This window comes from Epinephelus fuscoguttatus, linkage group LG12, assembly GCF_011397635.1.
Source record: "Epinephelus fuscoguttatus linkage group LG12, E.fuscoguttatus.final_Chr_v1".
Classification (NCBI taxonomy): domain Eukaryota; kingdom Metazoa; phylum Chordata; class Actinopteri; order Perciformes; family Serranidae; genus Epinephelus; species Epinephelus fuscoguttatus.
The window spans coordinates 31,879,217-31,895,641 of NC_064763.1; the positions used below are offsets into that span (position 1 = coordinate 31,879,217).

At 42.0% G+C, this 16,425-nt stretch overlaps 1 protein-coding gene across 3 annotated transcripts in view; it reads right to left on the reverse strand.

Annotated features, from left to right (window-relative positions):
* Window positions 1-16,425, reverse strand: part of LOC125898542 (transcription factor COE1-A-like) — a 109,773-nt gene that overhangs the window by 86,373 nt on the left and 6,975 nt on the right. For all 3 annotated transcript variants that reach the window (XM_049592372.1, XM_049592373.1, XM_049592371.1), the window contains exons 5-6: window positions 9,969-10,042; window positions 5,468-5,536 (exon numbers count right to left, since the gene is read on the reverse strand). In XM_049592372.1, coding sequence (XP_049448329.1) covers window positions 5,468-5,536; window positions 9,969-10,042 — 143 coding nt within the window. The remainder of the gene's footprint in view (window positions 1-5,467; window positions 5,537-9,968; window positions 10,043-16,425) is intronic.

Here is a 16,425-nt window from a genome sequence, read left to right on the forward strand (position 1 = left end):
TTGTCTTCAGACAGTGGCCCAACCCAAGTCACAGCCAACCACACACACGTACACACACATACAGACACATACATACGCCTTCCAGGCGAATATATAATGGGGTGTAAGCTGAGATGTCTGAGATAGCCGACAAAAACAAAAGGCAGTGGCATAAGGATACTATAATGTCCTGCATACACACACACGTACACACACACACACACACACACACACACACACACACACACACACACACACAGGACTGAAGACATTTTACAAACGAAACTGGACAACCTGCTGCCCCAGTGACATTTTTGACACACACAAATTTCACACACTGTGGTCATCAGGGTGTCCTCTCTCTCTCACAATATTATATAAATGCAAGTTATATTTTTTGACCGGAAATCTCAAACATGGGAGGTGATCCTCAGCTCAATCTCTGTGAAGTTAACTGTCTATATTCCATGGGTATTATTCAACTTTCCAATGATAGTCATACTAATTGGACCCATTTTGCTCTATTACTTCACCTCATTCTTACACACTTAAGCCAGCACTGCGGTGTAGAGGCAGCCTTTCAAACACCTCGAACTATTCTACAGTGTTGTTATCATTCAAATTTTCAATGACATTCATACTTATTAAACCTATTCACACTTTTCCAACTACTGCTACTCCTTCACCTTTGTCCAACACATTTAAGCCAGCTTTGCAGTGTAGCGTCAGCTTTTCAAAAACCTTGAAATAGTCCCCAGTATTGGTATCATTCAACTATCCAATGACAGTCATACACATCCTATTCATTGCAGTAAATCAACAGATTTTAAAAACACCCTAAAATATTCCTCATCATTCATACATTAATGGTATTGTTCAATATTGAAAGCCAGCATTGCAGTGTAGTGTCAGCTATTCAGCAGGCAGCATTCACACTAGGGGTGTAATTCACTGGTTTCATCACGAAACAATATCATATAGATTCTTTGGACAATGATACGTCTGCCACGATACGATTTCGATACAATGCGATTCAGGGGCCTGCGATCGATATGAGACAATATCATCTACCCATTTAACAAAACTGATTACAGAAGAAGCTGCCACCCTTTTCTTTTTTGTTTTTGGCCATTAAAGATAAAAACAACACAAATAATGTTAAGTACTTGTAACTGCTTAAGTGCAGTAAAATTTACTTAATACTGACTCCACTATCAGATATTACACAGCACATGGAATTCATTGGCCTTCAGGGCTTTCTGTCAGAAATTCATTTCTGGAAGAAATCTTTTCATTTTAACCCAAACCATCATCTTTTTCATAAAATTTCAGGTCTATCTGGCTCAAAGCCCTGAAGGCAAACTTCTCCAAACAGCCATAAAATATGGATTAACAACAAAATCATTTAACAAAGGTATAAAATTCAGCTCAGTAATACCTGTCATGGTTCATAGACATGTCAGTTGTTTTTTGCTAGCCACCCATTATAAGCACAAGCATGTTTACATTGCATGAATTAGCCTAGCCGCTAGCGGACTTTACTCCATTCATAACTTAACAAATTACATGTATTATTTTAACTTTTTCTTTCTCACCGTTGGTTTACATCATTGAGTCTCCTGACAGAACAGCAATGTTTTTTCAGCCTAACACTGTTCGAACAGAGCAGTTAATGTTGCTGAAGTGAGACGTTAGTAGAATGAGATGCCCATCCAGGCAGGTAACGTTGCGTCGTGTTTTATCTCATAACAGCATTTACGTTCAGCATGTGCTCTGTCTGTTGACCGCTTTTTTCTCTGAAATCCAAAGTATGTCCATACTGCTATTTTCTTCCAAGTAAACAACGTCATCCTCATCGTCTTTCTCTTGGCTGCTTGCCATCTGCCTGCTGCTGTTCGATGGTGACGCAGACTTTCAAAATAAATGTGTATTCTGAAGATGATGATAGGGATGGATGTTTTCACTTTGCATCGATGATACTGGATCATTGATCATTGAACTGATATACCCATCCAGATCGGTGGATCATTACACCCCTAACTCACACCCACAGTTTCATCAGAAATTGCAATTGCATTTTTTATATAAAATAATTCCACTGTTATTAGTGTTATAAAATATTTAGCTGGATAAATATCTACCACAGTCTCTCACAGTCAGCCAGACCACCTCTGTATGTGAGGGTTCTGGGGCAGAGTAAAGGGGTGGAGGAGGTCAGACAGGTACTGGGGGGCAAGACCAGAAGTTTGCCTCGTTCTGCTAGCTTTAGTAATTGAATTAGCAATTGAAAATGTTATTTTGCCAATGGGCCATGCACACGCACGCACACACACACACACAAACACACACATATAAATAAGACAATCATGTGTAGCTGTCGATCAAGACGCCTTTTGAACTTTGTGTCTCACATAGGACACACACACACACACACACACACACACACACAAACTGAGTATTGTGCTCTTTGAAAAAGCTCCATCAAAGATCACTTTGAGACACAAGTGTTTATCCACTTCATAAGATTTCTCAAAACACAAAAATAAGTGGGGGAGGTGAGAGAAAGTGGAGCTGAATCCTTAAAACTAAAACTCTGAATTAAGGTGTTTGATTTGGGAGAGGAGAGGAGAGGAGAGGAGAGGAGAGGAGAGGAGAGCAGTTGAGTTTATCATCATACATGACAAAGATAGAAATTTATTTCCTTGGGGTCCATGTGTTAAGAGTGAGTTCAAAATGTTAAAATATATATAAATAGATGTTGACAGCAAAAATTACACCAGAGACACTGAGAGCTACTGTGATATATTCATCTTGATTTGATTTGATTTGATTAAAAAAAGAAAAGAAAAATACATGAAACATCAATTCATGTATATTTGACCCGAGAAGAGAGTACATGAAAGTGTTACGTTACCTAAAACATGTGTTTCCTTTGTGGTCTCTGATGGAAGACAAAACAACAATACTTGTACAGGGTCGGCTGTCTCAACTGTCAAAACTGTCCTAAATAATTGCCTTTGGGGTTAAAACCTTGAACCTCCCCTCCAAAAGTCAAAGAATCAAACACTGATAAAAGACCGCAATATTCTGATTTCAAAGTCACTTGAGTTTTTTAAATGGGGGTTGTAAGAAACCATAAGCATGCAATCACTGAAGCACATGTCCCCACAACAAGTCAAGACAAAGCTAGCATTGATACCAGCAGCAGCAGCAGCAGTCCATTGTACCTTAAAAATACCAGGTATAGAAAGGTATGTATAAAGTTTGAAAAAGTTGAATACACAGTGATGCCCAGTCTTCACAAAGTGACATGATTATGTTTTTTATAGAAGGGCATAGTGCCTCCCCTTCTAGTGTCCCCCATGGGACCTTAATTCAGGAGAAATATGTACTCAACAGAGAGAGACAAATAAAAAGATGTTTGTCAATGTAGAAGACCTTTTTTTATAAGTCAAGGAAGTCGCTGTTTGTCAGAAATTTGTTGAAGCGCAATTGAGTTTCGTGTGAAACTGCTCAGTGACCTACGTCTCTCATATTGCACAGTATACGTCACCGACACCAACATTCCTGTTACCTTGGCACAAATGTGATGTGTTTTATCCAGCGACTCCTGGTCTTTTTATCAGCTGAGAGGTAACGAGCAAGACCCGCTGCTCATGTGAGTACACCCTAGTCCAAACACACAGGCATTGTAGCTTCAGTGAGGGAAAAAGTTATGATGTCACTTAGACAACTTTTTTCAGTGTGTAGTCCTTCTAATTATGTTATCTCACAATGTTAGGGCCAATTCATAGTTTCCGTGTCCGCGTGTCTGCAAGGGTTTGCTTTAGTCCACATGACATTAATGACATCATCTACCCACGTCCTCAAGGGGCCGCAAGACTCCTGTGTAGACGTCTGCATTGAGCCCATTTTTGTGACAGTGGGGACTGCACACATTTCACTCCAGAGGTCAGTCCAAAACTCTGCAGTCAAGCCTGCTGCAGCCTCTGCACCGTGGTGAAGTTAGCTTTAAAGCTGGATATTTGACAGACGTAAACTCTAGACCCAGCTGCATGTTCTTAGTTTCAGTTTCACCTGGCAGTAGGAGGATGGTAAATGTTTCTCCCAGCCCTCGTTTACTGCAGTGGGTTGACGTGGACCCTCATTTGTATTATATAAATAGGACTGCGTGTGTATGTCCGAGCCTTTATACTTCAACGGTTTCACGACAAACTGACTTTCTTCAGTTGCAAAATTGTCTTTTAAATTGGCAAACATCATATGTGTAATTCCTGGCACAAGTCAAATGGGATAAAAAAAAAAAAATTGTCTCTCGTCCTTGACCTTTGTACACATTTTCCAAAATAAGGTCCCATGGTGGTCCGCCACAAGGGAAGTGCTCCACCTCTCTATTTAAAAAGAGTGCCAAATTATTTCACATAATCACAGATGATTTTTTTTTTTATCCTACATCAGGTCATACTGTAAGATATTTACTATGATCTCATTAAAAATGACTTGTATTTCCATAAAAATCTATGTAAATTATATATTTTGCTCTATGACTTAAAGTGTGTTTTATCCTCTGCTGGTTACAGCGACAAAAAAAATGATCTCTGATAATGTGGCAATAGTGATGACAATCAGCACTCTTTCAGTACCTGTGAATTACTCCTTAAAACACACACGGAGATGTGCACGGAGAGAAACCTGCTCACAGAGGGTTAAAACAACTGCCAAGAAGAAATCAGATTAAAATGAGGTTGGATCTCATTTCAGTTTTTCTCTGTCACTTTTTTCTTTGCTCATGACCCATTTTTCTGCGCTGCTGCTGCAGGAGAGACAGAGACTGAGAGAGGAGGGGGAGGGGAGGGGAGGGGTAACTTCAGTCCTCCACCTCGACACACAGACAGACAGACAGACAGACAGGAAGAAAGAAAGAAGCAGACAGACAGACAGGTAGAAAAAAGTGGCAGTGAAAACGACAGACAGCTTCTGCTAGTAAACAGCTCTGTGTTTTGCATTACGTAGAGGAAACACATACACACACACTTGTCTAAGCGCTGTTTGTTCACTCAAGTCTGAAGATGTGCGTAAGTGCACGTGTGTATGCATGTGCCTGAATCTGCCAGGTAAGAGTAACTGAGCAGCTGATGTCCCCTCTGCACAGGTCAGTGACTGCATTACTGAAGTGTGCTCATGTCAGTGTAACATGCGTGTGAACGTTTAATTCCTCTCATCAAATCACACACGAGTCCTGCTGTTTGGCTCATAAATGCAAAGCTTCGGTTTCAAATGTTTCAATCTGTCAGAAGCCACTGATTCTATCTAAGGAGTGTCTATTTCAGGAGTGACAGCAGATCATCTAAACACGCAAACATCCCGTCACACACCGCCATTCAAACAGGTCACCACAGTCCATCATCCAGTATGTGAGTGTGAGAAAGTGTGTGTGAGAGTGTGTGTGAAGGAGAGACAAAGATAGAGACGGAGTGAGAGACAGTACCTGTCGATGATAACAGGGTCTGAGGGTGTCTCATTACGGTTGCCGCAGCTCTTCTTGTCACAGCACCGACTACGAGAAGAGAAGACAGTGGAAGAAGAAGACACGGGTCAAAGTGAGAAAGGAGTTAGACACAGGGAACATACAGTACTTTATACGGGAGTTCACATTTAGATGTTTAAATGGGAGTGTTACAGCATACCATGTGCTTTGTCTGCACTGATGTAGAGAACTTAACACCAAATTGAGTCTTACAGAAAGTCTAGCAGCTCCATGCTGACAGCACGGATAAAAATAGACCCATATGGCATAGAAAGTGAGCGTATGGCAGGATCTGAGAGAGAGAACTAGCCTGCTGGTGAGCTTAGCCATTTTGTGATATGCTCCAAAATCCTGCTGTATCTTAATACATACACTAATACTCCTGTAGTGAGTTGAACTACATGGATTAAAACCTCCATCATCAATCAAGGAGTTGCTCGTGCATTCTGTCCTCCAAAAAAAAAAAAAAAAAAAACATCCACCACGGATCAGTTGTTTTAGCATGAGCCCCGAAATGACTTTGGTTTACATTCAAGTGACAAAGCCCTGCAGCGGTCATAACTGTGACTCTTTTCTGTTGGGAGCAAAGGAGGAAGTAAGGTGATGCTATTATAGAACCGCAAAGTCACAAAGGGAGGACGTCCAGGTGGAAGGATGAGTCAACAAATTCTCTGACTAACATCGCTGACCAACAGTCAGTTTTGGTTTCTTTTCTATCAGTCTAGATTGGTCTGGTTTGAGTTGTTGCAGAGTGTGTGAGAAATTGGCCGTAGATTTGTCTGTCTTCTCTCGAGCATAATAGCGCTTAGATCCTCAAAAAAAAAAAGTGAAAAAAAAAATACATTTGAGAAACTCAACAGCAATGTCTCTTTCCAGAAAGCATGACCCGGTTACTCAAGATAATCCACAGACCTTGTTGTGAGCAGTTTCATGTAGAAACTATTTTCTTTTTTTATCACTACACAGAAGGAAGAGTGCATCTACTCAGACTTCTCTTACCTAACAGCACAGCCAAGGAGGACACCATTAATGTTTACATTTCACACTGTCACGAGCACGAGCCTCTCAGTCATGAGTAGATGCACTCTTCCTTCTGCATGGTGATATGCTTGATGGATGTAGTTCAGTAGAAAGAAAGTAGCTCCTACATGAAACTCCTCACAGGTGGTCTGTAGATTATCTTGAGTAAGTGGGTCATGAGTTTTTCAAATGTATTTTTTTTGGCGTTTTGAGCACCACAAGCCACAACAAGAGTGTCATCTAGGTTTATTAAATTTGAGAGAAGGCAGACATCTCTATGGCCGATATCTCCAACACTTGGCGACTCACACCGAAACAGTCTAGACTGATTAGTACCACTACAGGCAAGAGGAAAAATATATACTTTTGATTTTGGGGTGGACTGTCCCTTTAAATATGACCATGATTGTTCCGTAACTTTAACCAAAAACATGATCTTGCCCTAACCCTAAAATCACTTTGATTTTTCAACTGTATTGTATAAAAATTGTGTTCAGAGATCATTTTGATGTCTGTGTTCTCATCTCCTGGAAACTGTGTGTACGCGTTTGAGGTCGTGAGCAACACATTATATCGTTTTGAACCCCAAAAGAATCACTAATTTTTTTTTTTAATCAAGTTAATTGAATTTGGACCATGCAAGTCCTTTAAAACACTATATGACAACTTCCACTCCATCCTCATTGTACTGACAAACAGGTGAAGTGGAGGGTGGAGGGTGGAGACAATTGAATAGGCCTGAGGCTCAGAAGAGGAGGAGAGGGTGGGATACACACAGACACACACAGACAAGTAAAAAAAAAAAACTGGCATGCACTCCAAAATTCACACATATGTACTGCAAGTCTGTCAAAGCTTTCTTGCGTGCATCAATTATGAATAAAGGTGTAAGCAGGAGGGGAAGGATAAAGCCGGGGGGGGTGGGGGGAGCAGTGATGAAGAGTGAAAGGATGAGCGTGGGAGGGAAAGCTAAAACAAGAGGGTGAGAGGGAGGGGGGCGATGGGAGGGGAGAGGTTTGGGTGGGAAGAAGAGGAAGGGGAGACGTCTCAGGTTTCCCACCGTCACAGATGGCAGAGGTGGAAAGAAAGAGACTGATACGTTACACCTTACACATTGTCTCTACTATCTGCTGCTCTGCGTCTCTTTCTGCTCTCTCCCTGTCATTTCCTTTCTGCTGCTCTATGAACTGGGTCACTACGCAGCCCCGGCCCCGGCACCGGCACCAGGAGGAGGTGAGAGGAGGAATACCGGAGATGGGGGGAATGGGAAAATGGGGAGCACGGGAAGAGAGGAAGCCTGAGGAGGGAGGGGTGGGTGGAGAGGGGGGAGGGGGCGGGGAGGTAGATGAGGAGGGGAGATTAAGGGAGGACAGAAGAGGAAGAGGAGATGGGAGCAGAGTGGAAGATGTTATAAATGGAGGGGTAGTGGGAAGGAAAACGAGGGGCGGGACGGGGGTAATGTAGCACTTATTGCTCTGGATCCTGGTGATCTAATCATCTGCTGTCCCCCCTGCATCTCCCCTCCTCCCACCACACACACACACACACACACACACACACACACACACACACTTGTAAACAATAGAGTCTCAATAGCATGAATTGGAGGTGCCACTTACACCGGATCTATATGTGAAAATCTAAGTAATAAAGGTTTACAATAGCTTTAGATGAGGTCAGCCAGCAATTAATCAATTAGTCAATAAATGAAAAAGGTTCCAGCGTCTCAATGTGAGAATTTGCTGCTTTTCTCTGCTTTGTACCATTTGAAATTAAATATCTTTAACAAGCAATTTGACAGTGTCATTTTTAGGCGCTGGGAATGATTTCCTCACATTTCATTCAAGAAGTTTCCAGAGAAACCAAATATGCCGGACTGAATTGGTGTATAAAGTGATGCACAAAATATTTACAATATTTCAATTTGATGGAACAGAGCAAGTGGAAACATCACGTATCTTCCACAACGAGCTGGAAAAAGCTGATACATATCTTAATGTGTGGGATAAGATATTTTCCTGACCTTAAACTAAAGGGACAACTGTTTGAAAAGCCAAAAACTGTGCTAAACACATGGTATAAACAGTACAGCAGCCTCTGTCGTCCATTCTGTAGTAAAACCTTTTATGTATTCGTGCCAGAGCTCCAACCAAGTTTGCGACGCAGGTCTGTGTGGTAGCAGATTGGCTGGGAGCATATGGCTAATAGCACCACCATGACAATGAGCCACACTGATTAATGGACACCCTGAGCTCTTTGTGTGTGTGTTCCACGTCGCGTGTTGTGTGTGAGGCCCCCGCTGCAGAATCAGCATGTGAGAACACGAGGCAACAGCCGTAACTTTGACCTCGGTGGCTGCCAGAGACAGGCGAGTGTTTACGTACTTTCTGCACTGCTGCCGCTGCACTGTTGCTCCCCAATGGGAAATGTTTGAATATTGGGGGCCATTCTGCTGTACAGTTCATGTACACTGTACATAACAGTTTATCTGTGTTCACGGTGCGTCCCAAACATGATGAACAACAATAATTTACGATAAAATCTGTATTTACTCATAAATTCCTTGTAAATCATATCAGAATTTCAAAGGGGTTTCTATAGTATAAAGCTCTGTAACTGAGCTGCCTGCAGATTATTCAGTGAGCTATAGAATAAAATATTAGTGGGCCTGATTTCACGGCTAAAGTCCCTGCTTGTGCATATAGATGAACCCCAATTTATATTGTTACAGTTAAAGTTGTTCAGTGACAAGGTCAGGGAATAAGAACAACTTAATTCATGTGCTAAATTTGAATTTTTATAACTGTGGTGTGCATGAGGGAGCGTGCATATGCATACTTCTTTGTGTGTGTGTGTGTGTGTGTGTGTGTGTGTGTGTGTAAGTGAGAGGGAGAGAGACCCTGCCTATATTTTATAGTCAGATTGTGGAGGAAGGCCCATTTGTTAGCCATGAAACAACAGGAGGGTTCAGATTGACTAATGAGTTTCTCTGTGTCCTAATTAACCAGGCGTCACAGACACACACACACACCACGCATGCATCCACACACACATTTCCTATTGTATAGGATAGGTTGGTAAAATGCCTCTATAAATAGATCTCTTTCCTCCCAACCTACTTCTGAAGAAATTCATCTTTAGATTATAATTAAAGCAACGACTCTGAGAGCTAAAACTCATCTTCCTCAACAGATACAGCTTCATGTGGATGTGTATGCATGCGTCTGGGTGTGTATGTGTGGGGGGGTTAATGAGGGTGACAAAATAAGAAATGTATTGAGAACAGAGAGGTGATTGGTGAGAACTTTCTGCAGATGAACAAAGTATGTTGTGGGAGAAAAGAGGAGGGGAGAGGAGAGGGGATGGAAGGAAAAGTAAAGCGAGAACAATCGTGTGAAGATAGTTTGGGAAGAGGAAATAATTTTGATGCACTCATCGTCACCTGCACATGATCTCGTGTGTCAGCAGCACTCTGCACATCTCTGGGTTCTTGTCTTGGCCTTCATAAACAATTGCCTGTTAAGAGAGACAAAGTAGAGAGGGGTAGAAAACATATTGTTAGCTCACAGACAGCAGAACTGAATTAACACAAAGTTCAGATCCAGCAAATAGTCCTCTCCATCTTCGCTAGGGTGCTAGTTTCAAGTGTGCTTCATCCAAGTTGAGGAAGAATTGAGATATGGTAACAAAAACAAGTGTTTAAGTTGTTTGATTTAGGATGTCTGTGTTGTGCAATTGATTCAAAATGAGCCATTTTGCAGCATGGTAGCCAAAGTCATATCAGTGCAATTTTCTTTTATTTGTTTGTTAAATAAAGCTGTCAACAGCAAAGAATTGTAATAAATAGGAGAAAAGATATTGTGTCTGTGAAAGTTAACATTTTTTAACTTGGTGACCAATATCAGCCCCTCAAGGATGTTGCAATGTCGCGATTGCAACAACTAACAATGAATTCTGCCTGACCTTGCGAAAATCACTTTGTTGTTTCTGGTTGTGAAGATGCAGACATGTGCAACACAAACGTCTCAGATTTACAAACAAAAGTTACGGCTAAAACTGTGCAAGCTAGTCCCCTGATGTCCTGCACGAAAGCGGTGGTAAACTTTCCTGTTCTGGAACACAAACGACATCCATTGACAAACACTTTTCTACTACACAACACACACGGAAAAGGGCTGAAACGCGAGGACAATAGACAGATCACCATGACGGAGGCTACTGCATACACATCTACAGTAAGTGCTGACAGAATCAAGGTGAGTTAGATTAAACATGCAAGGTTAACGGTAATGTTAGTGCAGTCCGAACAGTGCAGTTTTATTCCCACTGGAACAAGTTGCTTTTGATTTTTAAAGAATTATACAGAAAAAAATGCAGCTAATTTTGCAATTTTTGCATGCTCCTGCAACTTCACTGCACTTACCTAAAAACGTTGCAACATGTAAACAATTTTTAGAAAAGCTGCCATGAAATTAGCCAGCAACAATCCCCCAAAGTAGCCTGAAAAATCCTGGAGGAACTGCAATATATAGTTTGGATACAAAAAACTTGAGTGATTTCCTAAAACAGCTGGGCACTGTGGTTTCAGCTAATGTGACTCAAACAGGAGTAAACGGTGCATTCGCTTGAACCTTTTGACTGCGGATTAATATGCATTTGGTGCTCTAAGTGAGTGTTTATGACACAAGGTTGTTATGTATGTGGGATTAACTGAAAATTAACTACAGTGCCAATGCTCATCACAATGAAGGTAATGTCACCCAGTGCAAAATGTGGTTTATTAATGTGTTTTTTTATGGACAACAATGGAGCTCTGTGGCACAGAGAAATAAAGTACTTCGTGCTTTGGCTGAAAAGACAATTAGTAGACATTAGTAGGATCAATTCACTGTTGGAATTTGCTGACAATATTAAGAGCATACAATATCACCTGCCATATCTTTCAATTACAGACAAATCTCCAAACATTAGTTGCATCCTCATATTATAAAACTTCATATCATTATTTTCAAAATTCAGACTAAGCATAGGCACGTTGTTCATAATCTTGTCAGAGTCAACAAAGCGCTGCCAATCAGACCCTCCCATAGATGCAAGTCATTGTCTGCATCAGTGCATGGATGCATAAAAACTTATTTGCATGTTTTCAGACCACTGCACTCTACATCTACCAAATTGATGAGAGGAGATGACTATATTCTGCAGCAGTGCGCTATGGGAAAACACAAAGACGATGTCAAACTGAGAGGAATTAGATTCTTTTTTTTCATGCTGTAGCTGTGGTGTGATTTTCTTCCATTGGGGCGTTTTTGAGGGTAACAGGTTCAATTCACCTAAAAGAACACGAAGTTTAGCAGTAACACCTCTACTTCACATACACACACTCACACCCATTGTCTTTTCACTGGGAGTCTGTCACCCCCCACCACCACCATCACCACACACACACCTTGTTCACACACCTTGTTTTAGAAAATCTAAACAATGACACCAACATCTCCTCCTCTGCTCACATCAGGTGAGCTTTGGCCATAGTTTCAGCTGAGGCTTTACCTGCTTCCATTATGCAGTCCTCCTGCTTCTGGTAAGCAAGCTCAGAATAAAGCAAAAGCACAAGTCACACACCACTAAGCTATCTATCAGTCAATACACACACCCCGTCTGTCTTTGGTCTATTCCAGTCTGTTTGATCTGTCGTTCTAAACTCCAGCAAGTCTCACCGAGTGACAAGCTCACTTTTCCCTGAGAGCGCTGAAGAAGTTTCACTGTCCTCTCCGATAGTCTTCAGCGGGGGGTTTAGACTACCTGCTGCCATCAACGTTAGTTTGAGTTTGTAAATGAAGGTCATTCAGCTTAGTGAAAGCTTAAGGGGACAGTTCACCCCCAAAATCAAAAACACATATTTTTTATCTTACCTGTGGTGCTGTTTATCAGTCTAGATTGTTTTGGTGTGAGTTGCTAAGTGTTGGCGATATCGATCGTAGAGATGTCTGCTTTTTCTCGAATATAATGGAACTGGATGGCACTCGGCGTGTTGTGAGCAGTTTCATCTGGGAACTATTTTCTTTCTACCAAACTACACCTGCTGACTGTATCACTGCGCAGAAGGAAGCGTTCATCTACTCATGGACAAGAGAATTGTGCTTGTGACAGCACGAGATGTAAACATTAATGGCGTCCACCTCGGCTGAGCTGTAATGTTAGCTAGCTCAGTGGTGCTAGTAGATGCACGATTGCTTCTGCATGGTGATACAGTTGGCAGGTGTAGTTCGGTTGAAAGAAAATAGTTCCTACACAAAACTGCTCACAACAAGGTCTGTGGATTATCTTGAGTAACCGATCATGATTTCTGGAAAGAGACATTGCTGCTGAGTTTTTCAAATGTATTTTTTTTTTTGCACTTTGAGCACCTCAGGCTGAGTGCCATCTAGTTCCATTATATTGAAGAGAAGGCAGACATCTCTACAGCTGATATCTCCAACACTCTGCAACTCACACCAAAACAACATAGACTGATAAATAGCACTACAGGTGAGAAAAAAAATATGTAGTTTTGATTTCAAGGCGAACTGTCCCTTTAACAAATCAAAACAATTTGCAACAACTTGTGTTGATGATATCTGAACATTCGAAAACCTTTTATTGGTCTACTAAGGTCACACATTTTCTTAGTCCTTCACACTAAAAAAGCAAAGTTCAAGGCTGCGTAGTTCTGATGTCATAAATCAAATAACGAGACTCAGTATTATTCTCAGTAGACCTTTGATTGGCAGTGGAGAAGTTTGACATTTGTAAAAATTGGGCTCAAACAATTCACAGATGATGCAGTTATGTGAAGAAGTAGAAGAGGACTTTTAAAGACTAGCATTGTAAAAATCTTGCCTATGAGCTTGGACTGTCCCACCAGGGGCCCCAGGGCGAACATGTTCCACACGGGGCCCCAGCATGAACCGAAATGTAGACTGAGCCCCTCATTTGTAGAAACTACAGCCAAACATGGTCCTCAGAAAGTAGCTTGGCGCTTTGCGGCATTAATGGATAGCAGCAACAGGGGCTGTGCAGTCTGAGGGCCCCATTACAATATTGTTGTAGCCTAAAGCGTTTCATACTAATAGGTAGTTGTCTCCAGGACCCTCTGTGTTTTCTGGAATTGGAGCCCCCATTTGTTTCAGGGCCCGGGGCCTCTGTCAGTAACAATTTTCAATGCATGTGCACATATTCCAGTTGCTAAAAAACGTCTGCAGAAATTGAGTCAATGCATGAATCTGAAGCCTAAAGGGCTCCTGGTGGTCCAGGACTCCAGTTCTGTGTACGCCCAGTCAGTGCAGGCATGAGCTGTGTGATATGAAACAAAAATAATCTAATTTCCAGGCAAAAAGTGCAACAACAGAGCGAGACAGAGCTGGTGCTATTCTAAGATGTCAAGAAGCTGTTCTACAAGGTGACAGACAGGATGGTACAGCAAAGGCTGATGTGCAACTTCAGCCAAATGAGAAGCTAATGAACCAATCCAGAGAGCAGAATAAACTGGTATCCATACTGAAAAGAGTTCAACTGGCTGTGGCCGAAGCAAAGAAGCTCCTGTTGACACACCACTGATGCTGATCCAACACCAAGACATATGAAACTCTTTCTCTAATCCCTCTCCATCACAAACTGAACTGTAATATTTTCCTTCAGTTGTGGCCTAATGAAAACAAATGTGAGTGTGGGAACTGTAAGAAAAGATACAACAGAGAAAGTCTGAAGAAGAGACGCACTTTATAAGCCATAGTTCTGTCTATGATTAGACCTGCTCATTGTGCCATGGGAAAAGTGTGGGCCAGGCAGCTTCCTCTGAACTTTCCTACCCTGGACGAAACATGCATCAATGCCATCTCAACCTCTCTCGTCTTCTCTCTTTATGCACTTTTGCTCTTTTGTTCTCTCTCTTACACATACACACAAAAGAAACCCTTCACACCTTGGGGCAGGTGAATACATTTATCTTTATGAACAGAATTAGGTCTGATGTAACTGAGTTATTCTCCAAAATCACAGAATAGGTCAATAAATCCTTACATGCCCTGTTTTAGGTTACTTAAATCTATCACCTCTGCAACAGACATCAATTCATACAGCATTAAAACTAGAGACCATCTTGTGATGGGGTCACTACAGTCACCATACAGCAATTTGCATCTTGAAATGAATGTGGACCAGGGGAGTAAAGAGGACGGACAATGGCCCCTTGCCTACTTCCTATTCCCAGCCCTATGGCTTGGACCAAACCCATCTTCAAACTCTGCCTCGATCATGATCTCATCGACACACCTGCAACTTTCATGACTGCACAGTGGTGACGCAATCGCAGCGACAAATTCTCATACAGACAGTCAAATAAACACCTGGCAAAATACTCCAAACAGCTTCTGTGGTAGTTCCTGCTACACTAGATGTCACCAGGATCACATTTTGCCACGATGACACACACACACAGGCTCTCAAGGCGAAAACAATACCAGCCCCGCTGTCGCAGCTGGTAAATATAGAAGAATTCATAGTGCTGATACGATGACACACACATTACTCATATTTCCTTTATCCTAGTCGACCATAACTTTAGCTGGATAGAGGACAGATGTCTGTGAGCAGCAGGAGTTCTTCAACAAGGGGAGTGAGAAGTGAAATATTTTGTCTAAACTCATACAGCAGTGGCAAACGTAGCAGAAAAGTCAATAGTGCTGAAACACATCTCTATTTTGTATTAAATCCTGCAAAATTTAATCTAATCATGTCAAGTTTCTACGAGCAAAAGTGGTGCTAACAATGCAGCTTATGTAACGGATCATTTTCTATGCAGGAAGTGATAAACTAAGTAAGCAGGTCACTGTCTCACTATGCAGATATACAGTAGATGATATCCACTTATTTTCCAGCTGACTCCCTACTTTACCGACTGTTGAGTCGTGTCCCTCTGAGCCAGACTGGGGTCAAAGTCTAACAATCCTGGCCCCCTGGTTGGACACCACGAGGGGTGCCCTTCACTGCACGATTGCTCAAACACTGTGGGATAAGAACAGTTGCCAATCACAGAAAAATGAACTAAAACTGAGGTCTAAAGTTTCTAATATCACTTAGTCTGTCCTGCTCTGCAATCTGAGGCATCTGGAGCTCCAGTCAGGATCAAAGAATGATCTGAAAATAATATTTAATCCTGCTTCTGTGGCAGGCTCTTGTGTAACCATGTAACTTCTTCTCCCATAACTTCTTCCACCATCCCAGCCCACGTTTGTCTTCGTCACAGTGTCACCTCGCTCGCTCTCCTCTTGTCTTTCATCTGCTTTTTTCCTCCTCTGCCTCCTCCCCCTCTCCGCCTCACCACCAGGCCGTTTCATACAGCATCTCCACCGCTCTCTCCTCCACCTTTGAAGTAGCGTGACATGCGCGGCGTGTAAACAAGGAGCCGTTAAGCAGGGGAACACACTTCCTCCTGCGTTAGTGTCAGGTCGACTAGCGAGCTAGTGATCCGACAGGGCCGCAGTGACAGACGCTTTATTCTCCGGGACAGAGTCGTGATCAACCGACGCTCGACGCTCGGCTTGTGAAGACTGGGAGGCACTCTCCCCCTCCATTTAACACAATCAGTGCTGGCCCTCTCAGCGCACACACAAAGCAGGTAGACAGACAGAAATAGCAGAATAACAGATGTAAGTGCCAGCTTTAGGTGCCAAACGTTGGAGGCTTTACTTTCCCGGGAGAAGAATCACAGTCAGAACTGTGAAATAAACAGAATCAGTGATATGAGCCTAATATACTCAGCATAATACAAAAATATAAGACCATGCATTTCCATTCTTGACAACCCTGATTAACATACAAAGCACTTTAAGGATCCCATTGGTATATTTTGACTGGAT